Source organism: Natrix helvetica (assembly GCF_964273705.1).
Source record: "Natrix helvetica genome assembly, chromosome: 2".
Taxonomy (NCBI): Eukaryota; Metazoa; Chordata; class Lepidosauria; order Squamata; family Natricidae; genus Natrix; species Natrix helvetica.
Genome location: NC_138552.1, coordinates 83,029,582 through 83,047,459, shown reverse-complemented (window position 1 = coordinate 83,047,459; position 17,878 = coordinate 83,029,582). Strand labels below are relative to the sequence as shown.

General features: G+C 41.4%; 1 protein-coding gene across 1 annotated transcript in view; it reads right to left on the bottom strand.

Moving 5' to 3' along the window:
• CNTLN (centlein) overlaps positions 1–17,878 on the bottom strand; it is a 216,945-nt gene that overhangs the window by 92,347 nt on the left and 106,720 nt on the right. The window contains exons 10-11 of the mRNA XM_081940175.1: positions 4,919–5,040; positions 942–1,067 (exon numbers count right to left, since the gene is read on the bottom strand). Coding sequence (XP_081796301.1) covers positions 942–1,067; positions 4,919–5,040 — 248 coding nt within the window. The remainder of the gene's footprint in view (positions 1–941; positions 1,068–4,918; positions 5,041–17,878) is intronic.

The following is a 17,878-nucleotide window of genomic DNA, read 5'->3' as shown; positions in this document are numbered from 1 at the left end:
CAAAAGAACAGAAAACTGTTCCGCGTTTCAAGCGTACTCATCGCTAAATTACAAAATCAACTTGACAAAGGACATTTTAAAACATCATTAAAAGGCTAATTATGCAATGCCAACCAACTTCCTTTTGTCTTGTATGAAAGGGAAACTTCTTACTTTACCAGGGTGAATATAATCATCTATGAATTATAAGATCAAAGAAGCAAACTGGATGTTTTCTAAAGTAAGAATTCCTTCACCAAGTTTTACCCTTACCGCAGCTAAAAGAGCTGTGAAAGGGATCAGCACTAAACCCGAAGGACAGGCTGTGCACAGCAAGAAAGAGAGCAACTCCCCCGTGCTTTTTGCAGGTCACTCTGAAGGCCCATGTTAGCAGATCTACTCCAGACCCTTAACAGGCGGCTTTGCTGCTACCAGTAATTAGCTTGGACAGCTCTGGCTCCAAGAGTAGCAGCAAGGCTACACCATAATGAGCTCATCTGGGATTAGTAGGACAGGGCAAGGAACCAAGAGAGCTGAGGCATTCTGCATTGCGTATGTATCAAGGAGATCAAACAAGGATGGCTGGCTAGGTTATCCCCTTACCACCTCATTCCAAAAATGAAGCACGGCAGTGTGTAAAATACAGGCTAATGAAGAGCGACACCTCCAACAGATGAGAGCCACATTAATTAACACAATCCCTAGCTCATGCAATACTGTTTCATTTAGTGCTAGCAAACTTATTGTCACTGATTTAAGGGTGGGATACGGAGGGAGGGAGGGGGAGTTAAGACGAGGCTAATGTTTTGCTTCCCTGTTTCTGGTAGAGAAAGATGATTTAATTTTGGGTATTTGAAAGGAATTCTCTGTTTGGTCCTCAGGACTCTACAAGGAGAAGATAAGCATATCAACCCCACATTTCTAAATGGATATGTATTTTAAAATAAAATAAAAAGACTCACTTTTCAATCAACAGCTTCTTGTGTTCTTTTTTAAAGTATGCCAGTTCATTCCATACTGCATCAGAATTTTCTTGACGCAGATGCTGAGGATCTGAACGCTCTTTTCCATTCTTATTTTTTCCAGGCCTGTAAATTTAAGAAAGCAATTTTCTGTGAAATAAATCACTTTTAAATGCCAAGTTTAAAAAAAAGCAAAGCTTCAGCACTTGATCCATTACAAATGTAGCTTCAGCTACATTTAGTGAAATTATTGAAGGTCTCCTAAATGTTGTTCTAAGTAAATACATCTTAAAGATGATAAATTGGAGATGGGGTGCCACACTTGAGACTCAATGTGTTTCTGATAATAGTGCAATCTCTCTCATTTAATTAAATGAGACACATAAAGATAAAGATGTCATTTTGTCTTAGGGAAAGGTTTAGTATTATGGTTACTAACAATTCTTTAACAGAAGCAAACTCCTGAACAAAGAATGTAAACTTGTCGTATAGCAGAATACTTTAGAATCCTATATTAAAAACAGAGAAACAAAGTGGAGGAAGAAGATGGTTATTAGAAAAATGCAAGTAAAGAAAGTGAATTTTCTACAAAATTTTAAAAAATGGACAAATACCTATTGAGCTTCAAATCTAAAAGTTGAGAAAATCAGTGAAATGGTAAAATCTGAATGATTTAAAAGACCGCTACTTGGAAAGCCAAATAGAATAGTTACAGACAACTCTGAAAACAAGGTAGAAATTATTTGGATAAAGAAAATTGTAGTAGCAGCAACGGCCAGAGATATTGGAAATCAATAATTAAAAAAAAAGTTTTGGTATTAATGGCTCACATGCTTAGAATTTGGATCACACTGAATGAGTCAATCTAACAGAAATTTGACAATAGAATTGACTGAAGGAACTCATAGTGAAGTTCCTTAACAATTTCCTCTAAAAATAGACAAATTCAAACTAGTTGACAATAAGAAAAAAATAATGTAGTATCCATAAAGTATAGTAAGCAGATGGAATAGCTCTGCAATCATTACTTGGAACACAATTACTGTGTGTTTACTTGGAACACTTTTACTACCTAAAAACAACGAACTGTACATGGGAAGCAAATGCAAAGATTTGCTTGAAAAAAAACAAGTGCTACTACCACAACTCTGAATTTTAAAGCTAGCATATTGGCACCCAACTTTATGAAAACAGATATTTAACAATCATGCATCAATTATTTGTTTTAATTATGATATTTAACACTATCTGGTTGACACACTTCAATACGTCATAACAGGGCATTCTAATTGTATAACTAATTAAAATCTCTGTTCAAATATGAAATTCTTTGGATGGCATTGAACAAAGTTTTATCTTTCAGTCAGTTCTATCAAGGCTACAGAATTCTTAATGTAAAATTACATAAGATCAAGTACATCTCCTTAGTACCAGTTTTCTGCCTGAGAATAGTTCAATTGTTTTAAGTGCTGTTCAGTAGCATGCAGAAATTGTTTAACAATTTCTTCTGTTAGTGACCATTCACAAATATGATGGGAATAAAAAAAATCATTTTCCAACCAACGTGCTTTATGTCGTTTATGATCAAATTTTGTGCACCTGAAAACAAAAGCCTTCAGTGTGAAAATGATTGTCTGGTCAGGTTCTGGTAGCTAGCTGGAAGTTTCTAATCAACTACGGTAATTAATGGGGAAAACCAGGTCAGGAATAGGACCTCATAAGAAAGAATTTTGTCGGAATGAGATAGAAGCAACCAACAATCTTTGCATTCCCCCCCCCCCTTTCTCTCTCTCTCACTTAGCTACCATTTTGGTCAATAGCAAAATTGCTGGAAGGGATCCTTAATTACTGCAACAAAATTGTTACATGTACATGGAAAGATCCAACTCTATGTAAGCATGGTGAAATTTATAGATCTTGCTCAGATGGATAAACTAACTTTTTTGATTAGAGTAAATTGTATTCTATTGTATTCTATTTATTAGTAAATGGAAATCTTTTATGGAGTTTTTGCATAAAAACTCCAAAAAAAATGAACGGATTTTTGGCATATTATCATGATGTAACCTTAGAGAGAGGTTAAAATATAACTGTATTTACAACTTCTGCAAAGAATATTGAAAGCCACTTTTTTGCATCCTTTATTTCTTTTCTTGCACTTTTTTGCTTTGTTTGGTTCTCTTTTCTTCCTTATTTTATTATTTTGTATTAATTTTTAATCTTTAAATTGTTTTTTAAAAGATTATAAAATGAAAACAATGCTTCATTATATTTATTATTCATTTATTATTCTAGACCAATCATGAAAGCAAAGTGCAATTATAGTACATTTAAAAATATAAAAATTATATTGCATTTAAAACCAAAATAGTTAATGATATGGGGTTTCTAAAAGCCATGATTATTGGTAAGAATTTTGCAACCTTTTAAATTTACACTGTCAGTGTAAATCAAAATACAAATGGAGCTGTGTATAAGAGATGGATTTTGACTTGCCAAAAATCTCAGTCGTGTCATTAATATAAAATCAACCATAGTGGGGTACGTTAACAAGTAGACCTATGTCCATGTAGGTCACCTAACTGGATACTCTTGATTTAGATGTAATGTAACACTATAATTAGTTTAGGTATATGTCAATCAATAGTAGTGTCAGCTAATTTTCTCCAGAATCTTTCATGAGACATGAATCGAAGCCTGCCCTTAAGTCTAAAAAGGCAGTGTAAAAATATATATTTAGCCAAATTATAAATATTTCTCAATGAGTTGATGTAATATAATGCACCAGACCAGGCCTGTCCCACCCACAGCCCAAACATAATCATAGAGAACTGGCAATGTGGCAAGATTGTGAACCTGTAATGTTATTATGAGATTTATATACATTAGCTATATTATATATTTTAGATGTGGTCCGAGGCAATTCCTCTTCAGTCAATGTGGTCCAGGAAAACCAAAATATTTGACCCCCATGTACTAGACCATGATAAAGCATCCAATCTGGACTGGATTATTTGGATTGCAATCTTGCAATGTACCACGACAAGACTTGTAGATAAGGGAGGAGAGTGACAATCCAAGAAGCAGAAATAGAAACATTCATAGACGCTAAATCTCCAGTGTCAGAAAGAACCCAAGCAAACAGAGAACAAGACTGTAAGTGGTAGATTCTGTCCTAAAACTTGTAGAATATTTTAGGGAGTGTCTCTAAATAGAAATAAAGATTATCCTATTGGGGTGGTAAGGAATGGATCCCTCAAAAGATTGGTCCACAAAGTCATAATCAAGATATTGATATGGATTGCTACTGTACAAGAGTCTTCCTTTTTAGAGGGTATGTAGAGTATCTGCCTTCTGGGGAAGAGTCTTCCTTTACAGGTGTCCTTTACAGGAGTCTTCTTTTACAGAAGAGTCTTCCTTTACAAGAGTCTTCCTTTACAGGACTCCTTTACAAGAGTCTTCCTTTACAGGGTAGGTAGAGTATCTGCCTTCTGGGGAAAATATGTATTGAGCTTGAAAAATTATTGGACAAAATAATAATGTCACCATAATTGTTATTTGGGTCAATTTTATATTCATGCTTAAAAAAAGTAAACTCAATTCTGCAGGCATGGTAACTATAAGGTCATTTGGGAGCAGACTAACAAATTGTCCCATAGGTTAAAGGAATTTCTGGTTTCTTTCTTGGTTATAATATAAGATAAGTACAATGATAGTTTATTGCTCCTTCCTATTTATTTTCATCACATGCAGAAAATGTGAAAAGCAGCTGCAAAAAACACACAAAATGAAAGCAATATAAATCATAAGGCAAGATGAGAACAATAGCAATTACACTTCTCATACAACATTTGTTTTTCTCGATGAAATTAAGTAACAGGAAATGGTTCCTTCCTCAGTTTAACCGTTTCATCAAAATGTATCAGTCATATTTGAATTTAATATATATAATCATTCCAGTGAATTGTGCAACTTACTTGCCATAATCTTCCTCCAATTCCTTTAATTGATTTATAACTGCCCTGTAATTGATCTGTAACATCTGCAGACGTTTCTTACGTTTTTCATGGGCTTGTCTCAGCTCATCATTTTCTTGAATCTGTGTTACACCAAAACAAACGACTCAGTCAATCTTAAGATCTTAAAATGACAATTTGCTATTGTTGAATTTCTTATTTATGACCAATTATCAAATACAATTTATTACGCCTAAATTATAATTCAAAGAATTCAGTCTGTAATAACAAAAGGACTTCTTCAAAAGTTTCAAAAACTGCTTGGCTAGGACTTAAAGAACTGCACAACGGATTTTGTATGCAAAGCAGAAATTTGGATTTGTGCAACATTCAAGAATATACAGCATGCATTAACATACACAAAAAATCCTGAAATCCTAAAATGGCACTTGAAATCTGGGAAATGAATGAAGACTTTTAAGAATTCATTATTAAACCGGATGTCAGCGTTCCAAGTATCATGCAGAATTAAATCAGAGTCCAAGGCAAAACTTTCCTTAAAGTTCCAATTTAATAAGTCAGACATCTTAGCATATCTGTGGAATTCCAACTCTGATTTTCCTGGGATTCCACCCAGTTGAAAGTTCATGATCTTATCCCCACACCCATAAATCCATCACATGGTCCAATCTTCTTCGGCCACGCTGACATCTCCACCCAGCTGCTTCCGGTCAGGTGTCGAGGTGCGGAGACAAAAGATGACCTTGAGCTTCTAGAAAGAATGACAACAACACATTCCACAAATCTACTTCTTTCTATTTCCCCCTCCCAACTACTACACTAATGAAACAGCATAATGAAATAATAGAAAGTGTGGCAGGCCAAAGATCCTAAAAGGAACATAACTACAGGCCTGACAGGCGGCCTCTCCTCAGAAGAAAAATGTTTTCTGTAAAGAGAATAACATAAAAGTTTACATAACAAAAATCAACCACCTCTCCCCCTCCCCCAGGGGGACCCTTTCGCTTATCAGGAAACTTCTCATGGAATTGTTTTACTAACTTCTCCACTTTTAGGTTCCACCTTTTCACCCAAGTAGCTTCAGACAAAGGTAACCCTTCCAATGCACTAAGTACTGTAAGCGGCCCCTATTCAGCCTGGAATCTACAATTTTTTCCACCTCAGATTGTGTTTCCCCTTCTATCACTTCAGGAGGAGAAAAAGCTTGGGTGGATGCTTTTATGTTAGACCCAATTACTGGTTTCAACGAGCTACAATGAAATTCTGGGTCAATTTTCCCTAGATTTCTGGGTAGACTGAGTCGAATTGTAACTGGGTTAATTATCTTCACTATTGAGAATGGACCTAGAAATTTTGGACCAAATTCCTTAATAGGCATTCTTAATCTCATGTATTTGGTAGATACAAAAACTCCCCCCCCCCCCCACGAAAGGGGAGTTGGAGTGAGCGATGTTTATCAGCTTGCTTCTTGTAGGCTTCTGCCACAACTGCTAGAGCCTTCTTCGTATTCTCCCATCCTTTCTTTAGTGTGTCCTCTTCCAGAGGTTGGTGGCCCAGATGACTCTTCTCTGCTGGCATCTGGGGCCTTCTCTTTACCGCCGTGGCAGTTGGTGCACACTTTGTGGCATTGGGGCTGGAGCCAAGTACTCTGACGCTTTGTGGCCAAGTTGACAGCAATGGTGGCATTTTATTGGCTTCCACGAGGAAAGGAACCTAGTTACATCTCTAAACTTAGGAACCGCCTCATCACATTGGACTGCTATCCGTCTTGCAGCTTCCCCCTTGGTAAACCCTTCTTCCATTGTTGAGAACCTTTCTCTGTAAGAAGGTGGGTTAAGAACCTGTTGGGGCATTGCAGGTGCACATTGTCCCGCCATCCATCCTGCAGCCCTCCCTTTGGTAATCCCTTCTTCCATTGTGGAGATTGCTTCTCTGTAGGAAGGTGGGGTAAGAACCTGTTGGAGCATTGCAGGGGAGACTGGAACCGGTGGGGAGGTCAATCCCTCGGTTGGCCACTGCCCAGTTTTCTGCCATGGTGCCATCTGCTGAGGGAGGGCAGGTGCCCATTGGCATCCCCTCCATCCATGACCTGGGGTTAATATCTATCCCGGGGTTGCCTGATTCACAGGTTGCAGTTCAACCAACGATGGCTGGCTAGGGGCTTTTATGTGCCAAGGACCCCTCTGCTGGCTTGGAGGAGTTATGGGCTAAGTAGGTGCTCTCTGCTGGCTTGGATGATTTTCCCATGCTGATAGCCACAGATTTGCCCACTGGAATCTTTTCCATCCATGTCCTGGGAAGAAAGCCCAATTTGGTGGTGCTTCATTCACAAGCTGCAGCCCAATTTGCAGTGGCTGGCAAGTGAAAGATGCTGGCCAAATCCCTTCTTGCTGTCTGGGTTGAATTTCCCATTTTGATAGGGAATCTATCTTCAACTCAGTTGCAAGGTAATAAGTCATTTCATTTATCGCTGTTTGGAAGGAGTAATTATCTCCACTCCAGTCCTCCAGTCCATTGCAGCATTTATTAGTGAAGGGGGGGGGGGATTGACTCACGTTTGGCTGAAGAAGTTGGTCTGGGATTCCAAACATCTTGTTGTTTCCAGCTGTGTGCAGAATCTTTCCCCCCTTGCATTCCTCCAGATGCTATGAATCTTAAACAGGAATTCCTTCACCTTTGAAGATTTGCAGAGAAGTGTCTCATCTCAGCTTCTTATCTCAAAAAACTTTTTCATAATTGTTCGCTGATATTTTACGCTGACCCGGTCAACGTTGGGAATTCAGCACCTCCTCACCAGCCCCCCCGTGTGAGGGGGAGTGCTGGCGTTTTATTTTAAAGAGAGAGTTGGAATAATGTCAGCGTTCCAAGTATCATGCAGAATTAAATCAGAGTCCAAGGCAAAACTTTCCTTAAAGTTCCAATTTAATAAGTCAGACATCTTAGCACATCTGTGGAATTCCAACTCTGATTTTCCTGGGATTCCACCCAGTTGAAAGTTTATGATCTTATCCCCACACCCATAAATCCATCACATGGTCCAATCTTCTTCGGCCATGCTGGCATCTCCACCCAGCTGCTTCTGGTCAGGTGTCGAGGTGCAGAGACAAAAGATGACCTTGGGCTTCTAGAAAGAATGACAACACCACATTCCACAAATCTACTCCTTTCTATTTCCCCCTCCCAACTACTACACTAATGAAACAGCATAATGAAATAATAGAAAGTGTGGCAGGCCAAAGATCCTAAAAGGAACATAACTACAGGCCTAACACCGGAAACAATATATTTATAGCACCTTATATTATACCATATACTTATTTTATTATCAAATAGTTTTTTTTCCGATGTGGGGAGCATTTCTGATTTAATATTGAACAACTTTATGAAACAGAAAATACAACTTCCAATAATATCACAAAAATCTACACTACGTCTACATTTGGAGTACTATATAAAATTCTAATCATCATCTCTGAAAATGGTGTAACACTCATGGAAAAAATAAAAAAGAATGCAACCAAAACATCAGACATAAACACTTTGCTCATGTAAAAAGTGTAAAACATTTATCCCAAAAAACAAGCAAACAAACAAACAAATAACCTTGACGGAGGATATGGATATGGTTAAGGTGTACAGGATAATGTATTTGTTGAGATGGCTGTCCATATAAAGTAGATAGATAGATAGATGATGATAGATAGATAGATAGATAGATAGATAGATAGATAGATAGATAGATAGATAGATAGATAGATAGATAGATAGATAGATGATAACTTTAAAATAGCCATGATGGCACAGTGGTAAGAATGCAGCATTGCAAGCTAATTCTGCATTCCCACTGCCAGCAGTCCAATTCTCACCAGCTCAAGGTCTCAGCCTTCCATCTTTCTGAAGTCAGTAAAAAGAGGACCCAGACTGTTGGGGGAAACATGTTGACTCTGTAAACTACTTAGAAAGGGCTGTAAAGCACTATGAAGAGGTACATAAGTCCAAATGCTATTGTTATGCTATTGCTAAATATCTAAAGGTAAGGAGAGACGCTTAGAATTACAAGGTTTGGATATGGATATGCATTGTATAAAAAGTTAAATTTAATCTGGACTTTAAAAATAATTTTAATAGACATGACATATTGAGAACATGGAATAGATACATATAAGTCCAAGTTATATCTGAAAAAAACTTAATGGATCTCAGTTCAAGAAGGATATCATAACAGAGGAAACTGCTGACAAACAGATGTACCAGGAATTATTGGAAATCTATCAAGGGGAATTTAAAAGCAAATTAGGACAGCAATTAATAGCAGAAAGATATCATTCTGAATAGCTTTCCCATTTACAGTTATCAGGAAGACTCAAAATGGACAAAACAACTTATGGTATGTAGGAGAGAAAGCAGAATTTGAAGTGCAATTGTGCACTGATGATGAACCTGCATCTGCTAAAATGTATAAAGTTTTATTGAATTTTGAAACAAGGAAAACAGGTTAAAAGATGTATGAGAAAGTGGGATAAGAATTTTGGTTATAATATGTGAAAAAATGTCTTTAAAAGGGCTGAAAATTAATACTACGCTATGCTATGATCTCAAAAAGAATTCTTATAAAATGTTGTGTTTTGGCCAGAGAAATTATCTAGAATATATGAAGGCACTTCAAGTGTATGTTGGAAATGTGAACAACATGAAGAGACATTCTATCATGCTTGGTAGATACACTATATTGCCAAAAGTATTCGCTCATCTGCCTTTACTCGCATATGAATTTACTGTAAGTGACATCCCATTCCTAATCCATAGGGTTCAATATGACGTCGGTCCACCCTTTGCAGCTATAACAGCTTCAACTCTTCTGGGAAGGCTGTCCACAAGGTTTAGGAGTGTGTTTATGGGATTTTTGACCATTCTTCCAGAAGCGCACTTGTGAGGTCACACACTGATGTTGGACGAGAAGGCCTGGCTCTCAGTCTCCGCTCTAATTCATCCCAAAGGTGGTCTATCGGGTTGAGGTCAGGACTCTGTGCAGGCCAGTCAAGTTCATCCACACCAGACTCTGTCATCCATGTCTTTATGGACCTTGCTTTGTGCACTGGTGCACAGTCATGTTGGAAGAGGAAGGGGCCAGCTCCAAACTGATCCCACAAAGTTGGGAGCATGGAATTATCCAAAATGTCTTGGTATGCTGAAGCATTCAGAGCTCCTTTCACTGGAACTAAGGGGCCAAGGCCAGCTTCTGAAAAACAACCCCACACCATAATCCCCCCTCCACCAAACTTTACACTTGGCACAATGCAGTCAGACAAGTACTGTTCTCCTGGCAACTGCCAAACCCAGACTCGTCCATCAGATTGCCAGATGGAGAAGCACGATTCATCACTCCAGAGAACGCGTCTCCACCAATGTTCCCTCTATTTTTTTTTCCGATGTGAGCAGAAAAGTATAGTGTTTGAGCGGCACATTTTCATGCCTGAGCACCCGAATTTTTTTCACAGATGTCACCTAAGACAACAACGAAATCAGTATGATTTGAAACTCAAAGTTATGTTTCTTCAAGGTACCCGCTTAATTCAAAGTGTTATATAATATCAGTATCACTTAACAACGCTCCTGCTTAGCAACCAAAATGTTGGCTCAGAAACTCTGGCATTTGAAGCACGCAACTCTTAAAGCTGTCAAGTTACAAGACCCTTGCACCCCTAACCCTTTAGGGAAAAAAACCCCCAGGGGTCTTCAAACCTGACAGCTTTAAGATTTGTGGACTTCAACTCCCAGAATTTCTCCTCCAGTCCTGTTGGCTCAGGAACTCTGGCATTTGAAGCATGGAAGTCTTAAAGCTGTCAAGTTACAAGACCCTTCCACCCCTAGAAAAAAATGCAGAGCTCTTCAAACCTGACAGCTTTAACACTTGTGGACTTCAACTCCCAGAATTCCTCCTCCAGTCATGTTGCAGCGACGTCATCTGCGTGGATCTGCTCCATCTCTGCTTTCTTCATTGTGGGCAGGGCTGCTGCTGAAGTTGCCGACGAGTTGCCAGCAGAATAACTGCTGCTACCTCCTCCTCCTCCAACAGCACCACCAGATTTGCTCCTGAGCTCAGCGCTGGGTAACCCGTGCCCGCTCCTCCTCCTCCGTGCTTTTGAAGAACCATGAGGCTTTTTTTCCCCCTGCTCCCTCCCCGCCTTCCTACTGTCTCCCGCAGCCTCATGGCTCTTCAAAAGCACGGCGGAGGAGGAGGAGGGGGCAGGCAGGGGTAACCCAGCGCTGAGCTCAGGTGCTCCGAGCAGAGGGGAGGCGCCGCTGCCACGCGCGGAGATGCCGGCTGGAGCTTTGCCGGCTTCATCTCAGCCGCAGCGCCGGGCGGCAAATCCGGCAGTGCTGCCTGTTAGAGGAGGAGGAGGAGGTGGTGGCAGCAGTTCTTCCGGTGGCGGTGGGGGCTTTGGGGCTTCACAACTAGCCTCAGTCGCCCCATGCTCCTCAAAGCAAGTCTGGGGAAGTCCTTTGCATGCGGCCCGTTCTAGCTGCCTGCAAAGGACCTCCCCAGCTTCCAAAGCCTGTGGCAATAGAAATCACTGCGCGGCAGTTGAAAACTGCTGCGCGGTGTTTTTTTGCCACCTGCGCGCTAGCGCAGCCGCGCACCTTAGAGGGAACGTAGGTCTCCACTGCTCTAGAGTCCAATGGTGGTGTGCTTTACACCACTGCATCCGACGCTTTGCATTGCACTTGGTGATGTATGGCTTGGATGCAGCTGCTCGGCCATGGAAACCCGTTCCATGAAGCTCTCTGCACACTGTTCTTGAGCTAATCTGAAGGCCACATGACGTTTGGAGGTCTGTAGTGATTGACTCTGCAGAAAGTTGGCAACCTCTTTGCACTATGCGCCTCAGCATCCACTAACCCCGCTCAGTCAGTTTACGTGGCCTACCACTTCGTGGCTGAGTCGTTCCCAAACACTTCCACGTTCTTATAATACAGCTGACAGTTGACTGTGGAATATTTAGGAGCGAGGAATTTCACGACTGGATTTGTTGCACAGGTGGCATCCTATCACAGTTCCACACTGGAATTCACTGAGCTCCTGAGAACGACCCACTCTTTCACAAATGTTTGTAAAAACAGTCTGCATGCCTAGATACTTAATTTTATACATCTGTGGCCATGAAAGTGATTAGAACACCTGATTCTGATTATTTGGATGGGTGAGCGAATACTTTTGGCAATATAATGTATGTAAAAACTATGTAAAAATGATTAAAAATTGATACAAATGATTTTAAAGAGCAATATTGTATTTATATGCTTGTTTGTTCCAAATATTTATATAGCCATCCATCTTTTAGCCAACTCTGGGTGACTTCCAGTTGAAGATTTTAAAAAACCCACATAAAATCATTTTAAAAACTATAATGCACAACCAGTTAAAACATAAAATATTAAAAATAACAAAAACCTAGTACCAATCCGTGCTAACAGGCCATCTAAACTCCAAACATTTTGGGGGAAAAGCCAGGTCTTTAAGGCCTTACAGAAGGATGGAGGTCTGCTGAATATCAGGGGGCAAGATGTTGCATAGGGGAGGGCCTGCCACAGAAAAGACATGCATTCTAGCTTCCATTAGATGACACAATGTTTCCTTCTATAACTGATGAATACGCAATTATAAAAAAGCCATTGGCCACCCTAACTGTCAGCCTTCCCAGTTAAACCAGACAGGAAACAAGACTAGATGAGCTAATTCTACTTTATCATAAGGCTACATTAACAGAATCTTGCAAAGCAGATAGTACAACCTTCCTGCCATCACTTTTAACTGTCTGATCAATTAGGGTGGATCCTTCCCAAGTTGTTCTCTCTGACAACTAAGATCTTAGAGTCTCTTCTCTCTCTTGTCATCTTTTCCCTTCGTTCCCTAAAATCATCCACATATTCTATTACAGTAACAAACAAACAAAAATTCTGGGCTAAGATGATGTAACTTGATTGAACAGATTATTCCTATGTAGGATGTATCCTATGAGAAGTATGCTTCAAAATATACTGGGAATTTTTTTTTTATTGTAAATTTTTATTGGTTTTTTACAAATGTTTTAGGGGAAAAGGTAAATAGGTGTAGAAAAATTTTGACAGCTACATCATGCGGGAGGTAGAAATCCCCCCGAATCTCACAACTTTAACCAAAAAGAAAAGAAAAAAACATCAAAATTTGAATAAACATTGGCAGCTTTTGTTTTTACATTCAATCATCAATATATTCAATCATCTTTTGTATCACTTCCGAGAGTTACATTATAACAACAATTGCAAAAAGGTTTCAACTCATTTTTGTGATCTGAGTGTTGCGTCCTCCCCCCTGTCTGCTGGCAGAGCTGCGGCCCCTCCCTCCTTCACATCTTGTGTACTGTCCCGTTTGATCTAGGAGGGCACTATTTTTTTAATAAAGGCCTCAGCCTCCACAACTGTGTTAATTCTAATTCTACTGCCCTCCCAGAAAATTAGCATTCCTTCTGGCAACAACCATTTAAACCAGATTCCATTGTTATATAATTTATTTGCTAAAGAGGAGTATTTCTTCCTCTTATCTCTTACTTTCTTTGGAATCTGTTTAAGAATGGTTATTTCTTTGTCTTTATATTTTAGTGGTCCCACCCTTTGAGCTCCTAAGATCTCATCTCTTGTGGTCTTTCTAAGAAATTTAACATGTACTTCCCTTGGCACGTTGTGTGTTCTAGCGTATGCTGAATTAATCCTATAGATCAAATCAATATCCCACCATAGCTGTTGTTTGTCTCTTTTAATATATTCTGCTAAAATTGTGGTCATAATCTCCTTGAGATTTTCATTCTCTGTTTCTGGCAGGTTTTAGAATCTAAGAAAAAAAGACATTCTCTCAAATTCCACCTTTATCATATGGTTTTCAAATTCTACATTCCCCTTCTGAATTACCTTAACCTCTTCCCTCAGCCCAGTCGCACCCTCCTCCAGCACCCCTATTCTCTGTTTATTTTGTGTTGTTTGTTGTTGCGTTTCTCTGAGCTGATCATTTAAGTCTGCCAGTTGTTTTTTCAATTCGTCCTGTCCCTTTAAGAGAGTTTGAAACATTTGCTCAACTGATAGTTCCTTTGAGCTTTCTTCAGTCACTTTAGGTTGTAAAAATGAAGCCAATGGTGTCTTTTGGGTAATCGGGCTGGACGTAGATGATGTTGGGGCCAAAGACGGCTTACCAGGCGGTAATTTTTTAGGACCCATATTAGGTTCAGAGATAGCTATAAGTCTGCACAGAGAAATGGCGTCTGTGGAAAGACACAACTGGGAGAAGTCACAAGACAAGCAAGTCCAGAGGAGAGCGTAGGTCTCTATACAGCTCCAAGCCAGGTGATATAAATCAATGTTCCAAATCCAAGGGAGATACGTGCGAGAAGAGGCTCCTGGAGATCTCTAGGGTGTGATATAGTACAAAGCCAGAAATTACCTTTCAAAAGGGAAATTCATTCATAAGTGCAAGAAGGAGGAGGAAGTTGGCCATCTTGGCTCCGCCTTCACAGGAGATCAGAAAGCAACGTCCAAAGTTTCCATAAAGTAGTTTAAAAAAATCAACTCAGCAATCCTCCTTTGCAATTGTAGCAAGAAGTCATCCTCCCATTGCTTAAAGGAAGAGAAAGTAACTTTTAACTCTCTCTCTCTCTTCCGAGAGAGAGGGATTTTTCAATTGCCGCTTTTCCAAGGGGGTGGTGGAAAATCCCCCCTCCAATCTTAACATTTCAAAGGATTGAATCCACAATTTACAAAGGCTCCTGCTCATCAATTAGATAGGTTTAAAAGGAGATTGAGGGAAGCTTCCCACCTCACCGCATTTCAGTTGTTTCCTTCCAGGCTCCGCTCGGCGAAGGCGTGCTGTTGCGTACCCCCCACGCTCCCCGGCTCCTGGGGCAAAGCTGGTGACCCCCCTGTGGCTGCCGCCGATTCAGGGGGTCCCAACAAGCTGCCCTATGGCAGGGGGCCCCTCCAAGGCTCCCTGTGCTCCCCCTAAACTTAAGGGGAGCCCACTGAGAAGACGAACAGCGGACGCGAACGTCCGTCGCCTTCGGGGACCGGAAGTGATCTCCAGAATTTTTTTTCTTCATGTTGCAATTAAGTGTATGAAATAATAATCTGTTTTTTTCACATATTTATTCTTGTATATTTACATGATTGCTAGTTACATAATACGTCTCATGCTGGTTTCTATGACTTTTAAAATTCAACGGATTTATGTGACTGAATCCATGATTCCAGGCATTAGGCTGATATATATTTGAAAAAAGTGAAAATAATCTACATAAAATGTCAGCATCTAAAATTTATTTCAAATTTATATGTACAGATTTCTATAGATGCAGAGTAAGGGTAGATCGTCATGAAAATGGGTGTTGGTTCTTACCTGATACGCTCATTTTCTGGTAGAGTAGAGACAGCAGCCAGACTGGGTATGCTCCGTCCATTAACCAATCGGACTGAGTTTACACTTATGATGTCATCGGGCCCTTGTGGCTCCTCCCCAGTTTCAGATGAAGGAAAACTGTAGACTCAAGTGAGAATTGTGAGCAAAAAGTGAAAGTCCATAGTCACTGTATCTCTCTCCTGCGCACAAGGAATTCCCTCGCGTGACCCATACCAGGGTGGGGCTGGCTGCTGTCTCTACTCTACCAGAAAATGAGCGTATCAGGTAAGAACCAACACCCATTTTCCTGTTATCATAGAGACAGCAGCCAGACTGGGACGTACCAAAGACTGGGCTGTCCACTAGGGTGGGAAATTGTAAAAAAGGTCTGTTAGGGCACAAGCACTTGTTGTAGCACCCTGCGCCCAAAAGCCGCATCAACCGACGCATACTTGTCCAACTTGTAAGACGTATGAAGACTGTGGGAAACGCCCAGATGGCTGCCCAGCAGATTTCTTCCAAGGTGGCTTGAGTGGACCAAGCCGCAGATGTTGCAGCGCTGCATGTAGAGTAAGCTGTAATGTTTGCAGGGACCTGTATGGATTGAAGTTCATAAGACAGTTTAATGCAGGCTCTTATCCAGCGCCCCAGACTAGACGATGAAGCCTTGGTACCCAAGGAGACTTGGCAAAAGGAGATGAAGAGAGCTTCCGAGTGGGGGAACGAGGCGGTGCGGTCGATGTAGATCTTGAGGGCACGCCGTATGTCAAGAGTGTGCCACTTGCGCTACCTCTCGTGACGGGGAGATGGACAGAAATCAGGTAAGGTCAACTCCTTACCTCGGTGGAAATAGCTATTGACCTTCGGTATGAATGTTGGTTCCAGTCTTAAGACAACTCGGTCTGGATGGAACATGCACAAGTCATGCCTGACTGAAAGAGCAGCCAAATCAGAAATACGTCTGAGGTTACAGCCACCAAAAAAAGCATTTTAAAGGACAGCAGTCTCAAAGAAGTGGATCTCATAGGTTCTAAGGGCGTGGAAATCAAATCCTCTAGGACACGAGGCAAGTCCCAAGTCGGATATCTATGTATGGCAGGGGGACGCAGGTTGGATGCTCCACGGAGAAATCTTCGGATCAAGGGTTGAGAAAGCATATGTTCGGATGCCAGGCCATCCAGAACAGAGGCCAGAGCGGCTACCTGTCGGCGTAGTGTGTTAGGGGTAAGACCCTGATCAAGCCCCCTCTGTAGGAAGTCCAATATCTGCGGAATGGATACCCTAAGTGGGTCAACAGTCTGGTTGGAACACCACAGAGCAAAAGTCCACCACGTGGCATCATAAATGCGGTTAGTAGAGCTTCCGCGTGATGCCTGAATGGTAGCAATGACGTCGAGGGAGGTGTTATCGGCTGTTAAGGCTTGCCGCTCAATCGGTTAACTGTAGCCACTGGCGGTCGGGATGACAAGCTGAGTCTTGGTGCAGAGACAGGAGACCGTGGGATGTGCCATGGGGTTGAGTTTGACAGAGTCACTAGGTCGGCATACCAAGGCCGATGTGGCCAATTCGGCGCTAGCAGCAACAGTTCTGCTCCTGCTCCAGCATTTTTTGAATTACCCTCTGAATGAGGGGAAGGGGAGGAAATGCGTACAAGAGACCCCTCGGCCACTGGCATCTGACAGCGTCTACTCCTTCTGTCACGGGGTCCATGAACTTCGAGTAATACCTGGGTACCTGGTTGTTTTCTGCCGTCGCGAACAGGTCTAGGACTGGGAGGCCGAACCGTAGTGTCAGTCAATGAAAGAGGCTCGGATGGATGGTCCACTCTGCCTGACCTATTGTTGTCTGGCTCAGCTAGTCTGCTTGGACGTTGGAGACCCCTGAGATGTGTTCTGTCCTGAGAGATGACAGGTGAGATTCCGCACACTGACACAACAGGTTGCATTCCTGCATCAGGGACCTGGAACGAGTTCCGCCCTGTCTGTTTATGTGTGCCTTGGTCGTGGTATTGTCCGTGAGGACTAATATGTGACGGGCCTGAACTCTGTGGTGGAAGTGTCTGAAGGCGAGCCGAACCGCTCGCAATTCTAGCCAATTTATGCTGTTTTGGCTCTCTTCGAGGAACCACTGACCCTGAGCCACTAGGTCCTGCATGTGTGCCCCCCATCCTGTCAGACTTGCGTCTGTCGTAAGTGTGAGACGGCACGGCTTTCTGAACAAGGTCCCATGCAAAATCGCCGGGAACTGCCACCATTTGAGAGAGTGTAATACCTGTCTGGGAAGGGGGACCCTGAGAGGAGAGCTGCTCCTGTTGGCCTTTTGATGTGGAAGCATGAACCATTGAAGGCTTCTGCTGTGAAACCTGCTGCACAGGACAATCCCGAAGCAGGATACCATCTTGCCCAAGACCTGGGAGAGAAGAAGGAGGGATGCCTTGCATAGACGTAGCACCTTCCTGACAAGTTCCCTAAGACTGAGAATGTAGTTGTTGGATAGGAACACCCTCTCCGCATGGTGTCTATCAAGACCCCGAGGTGGAG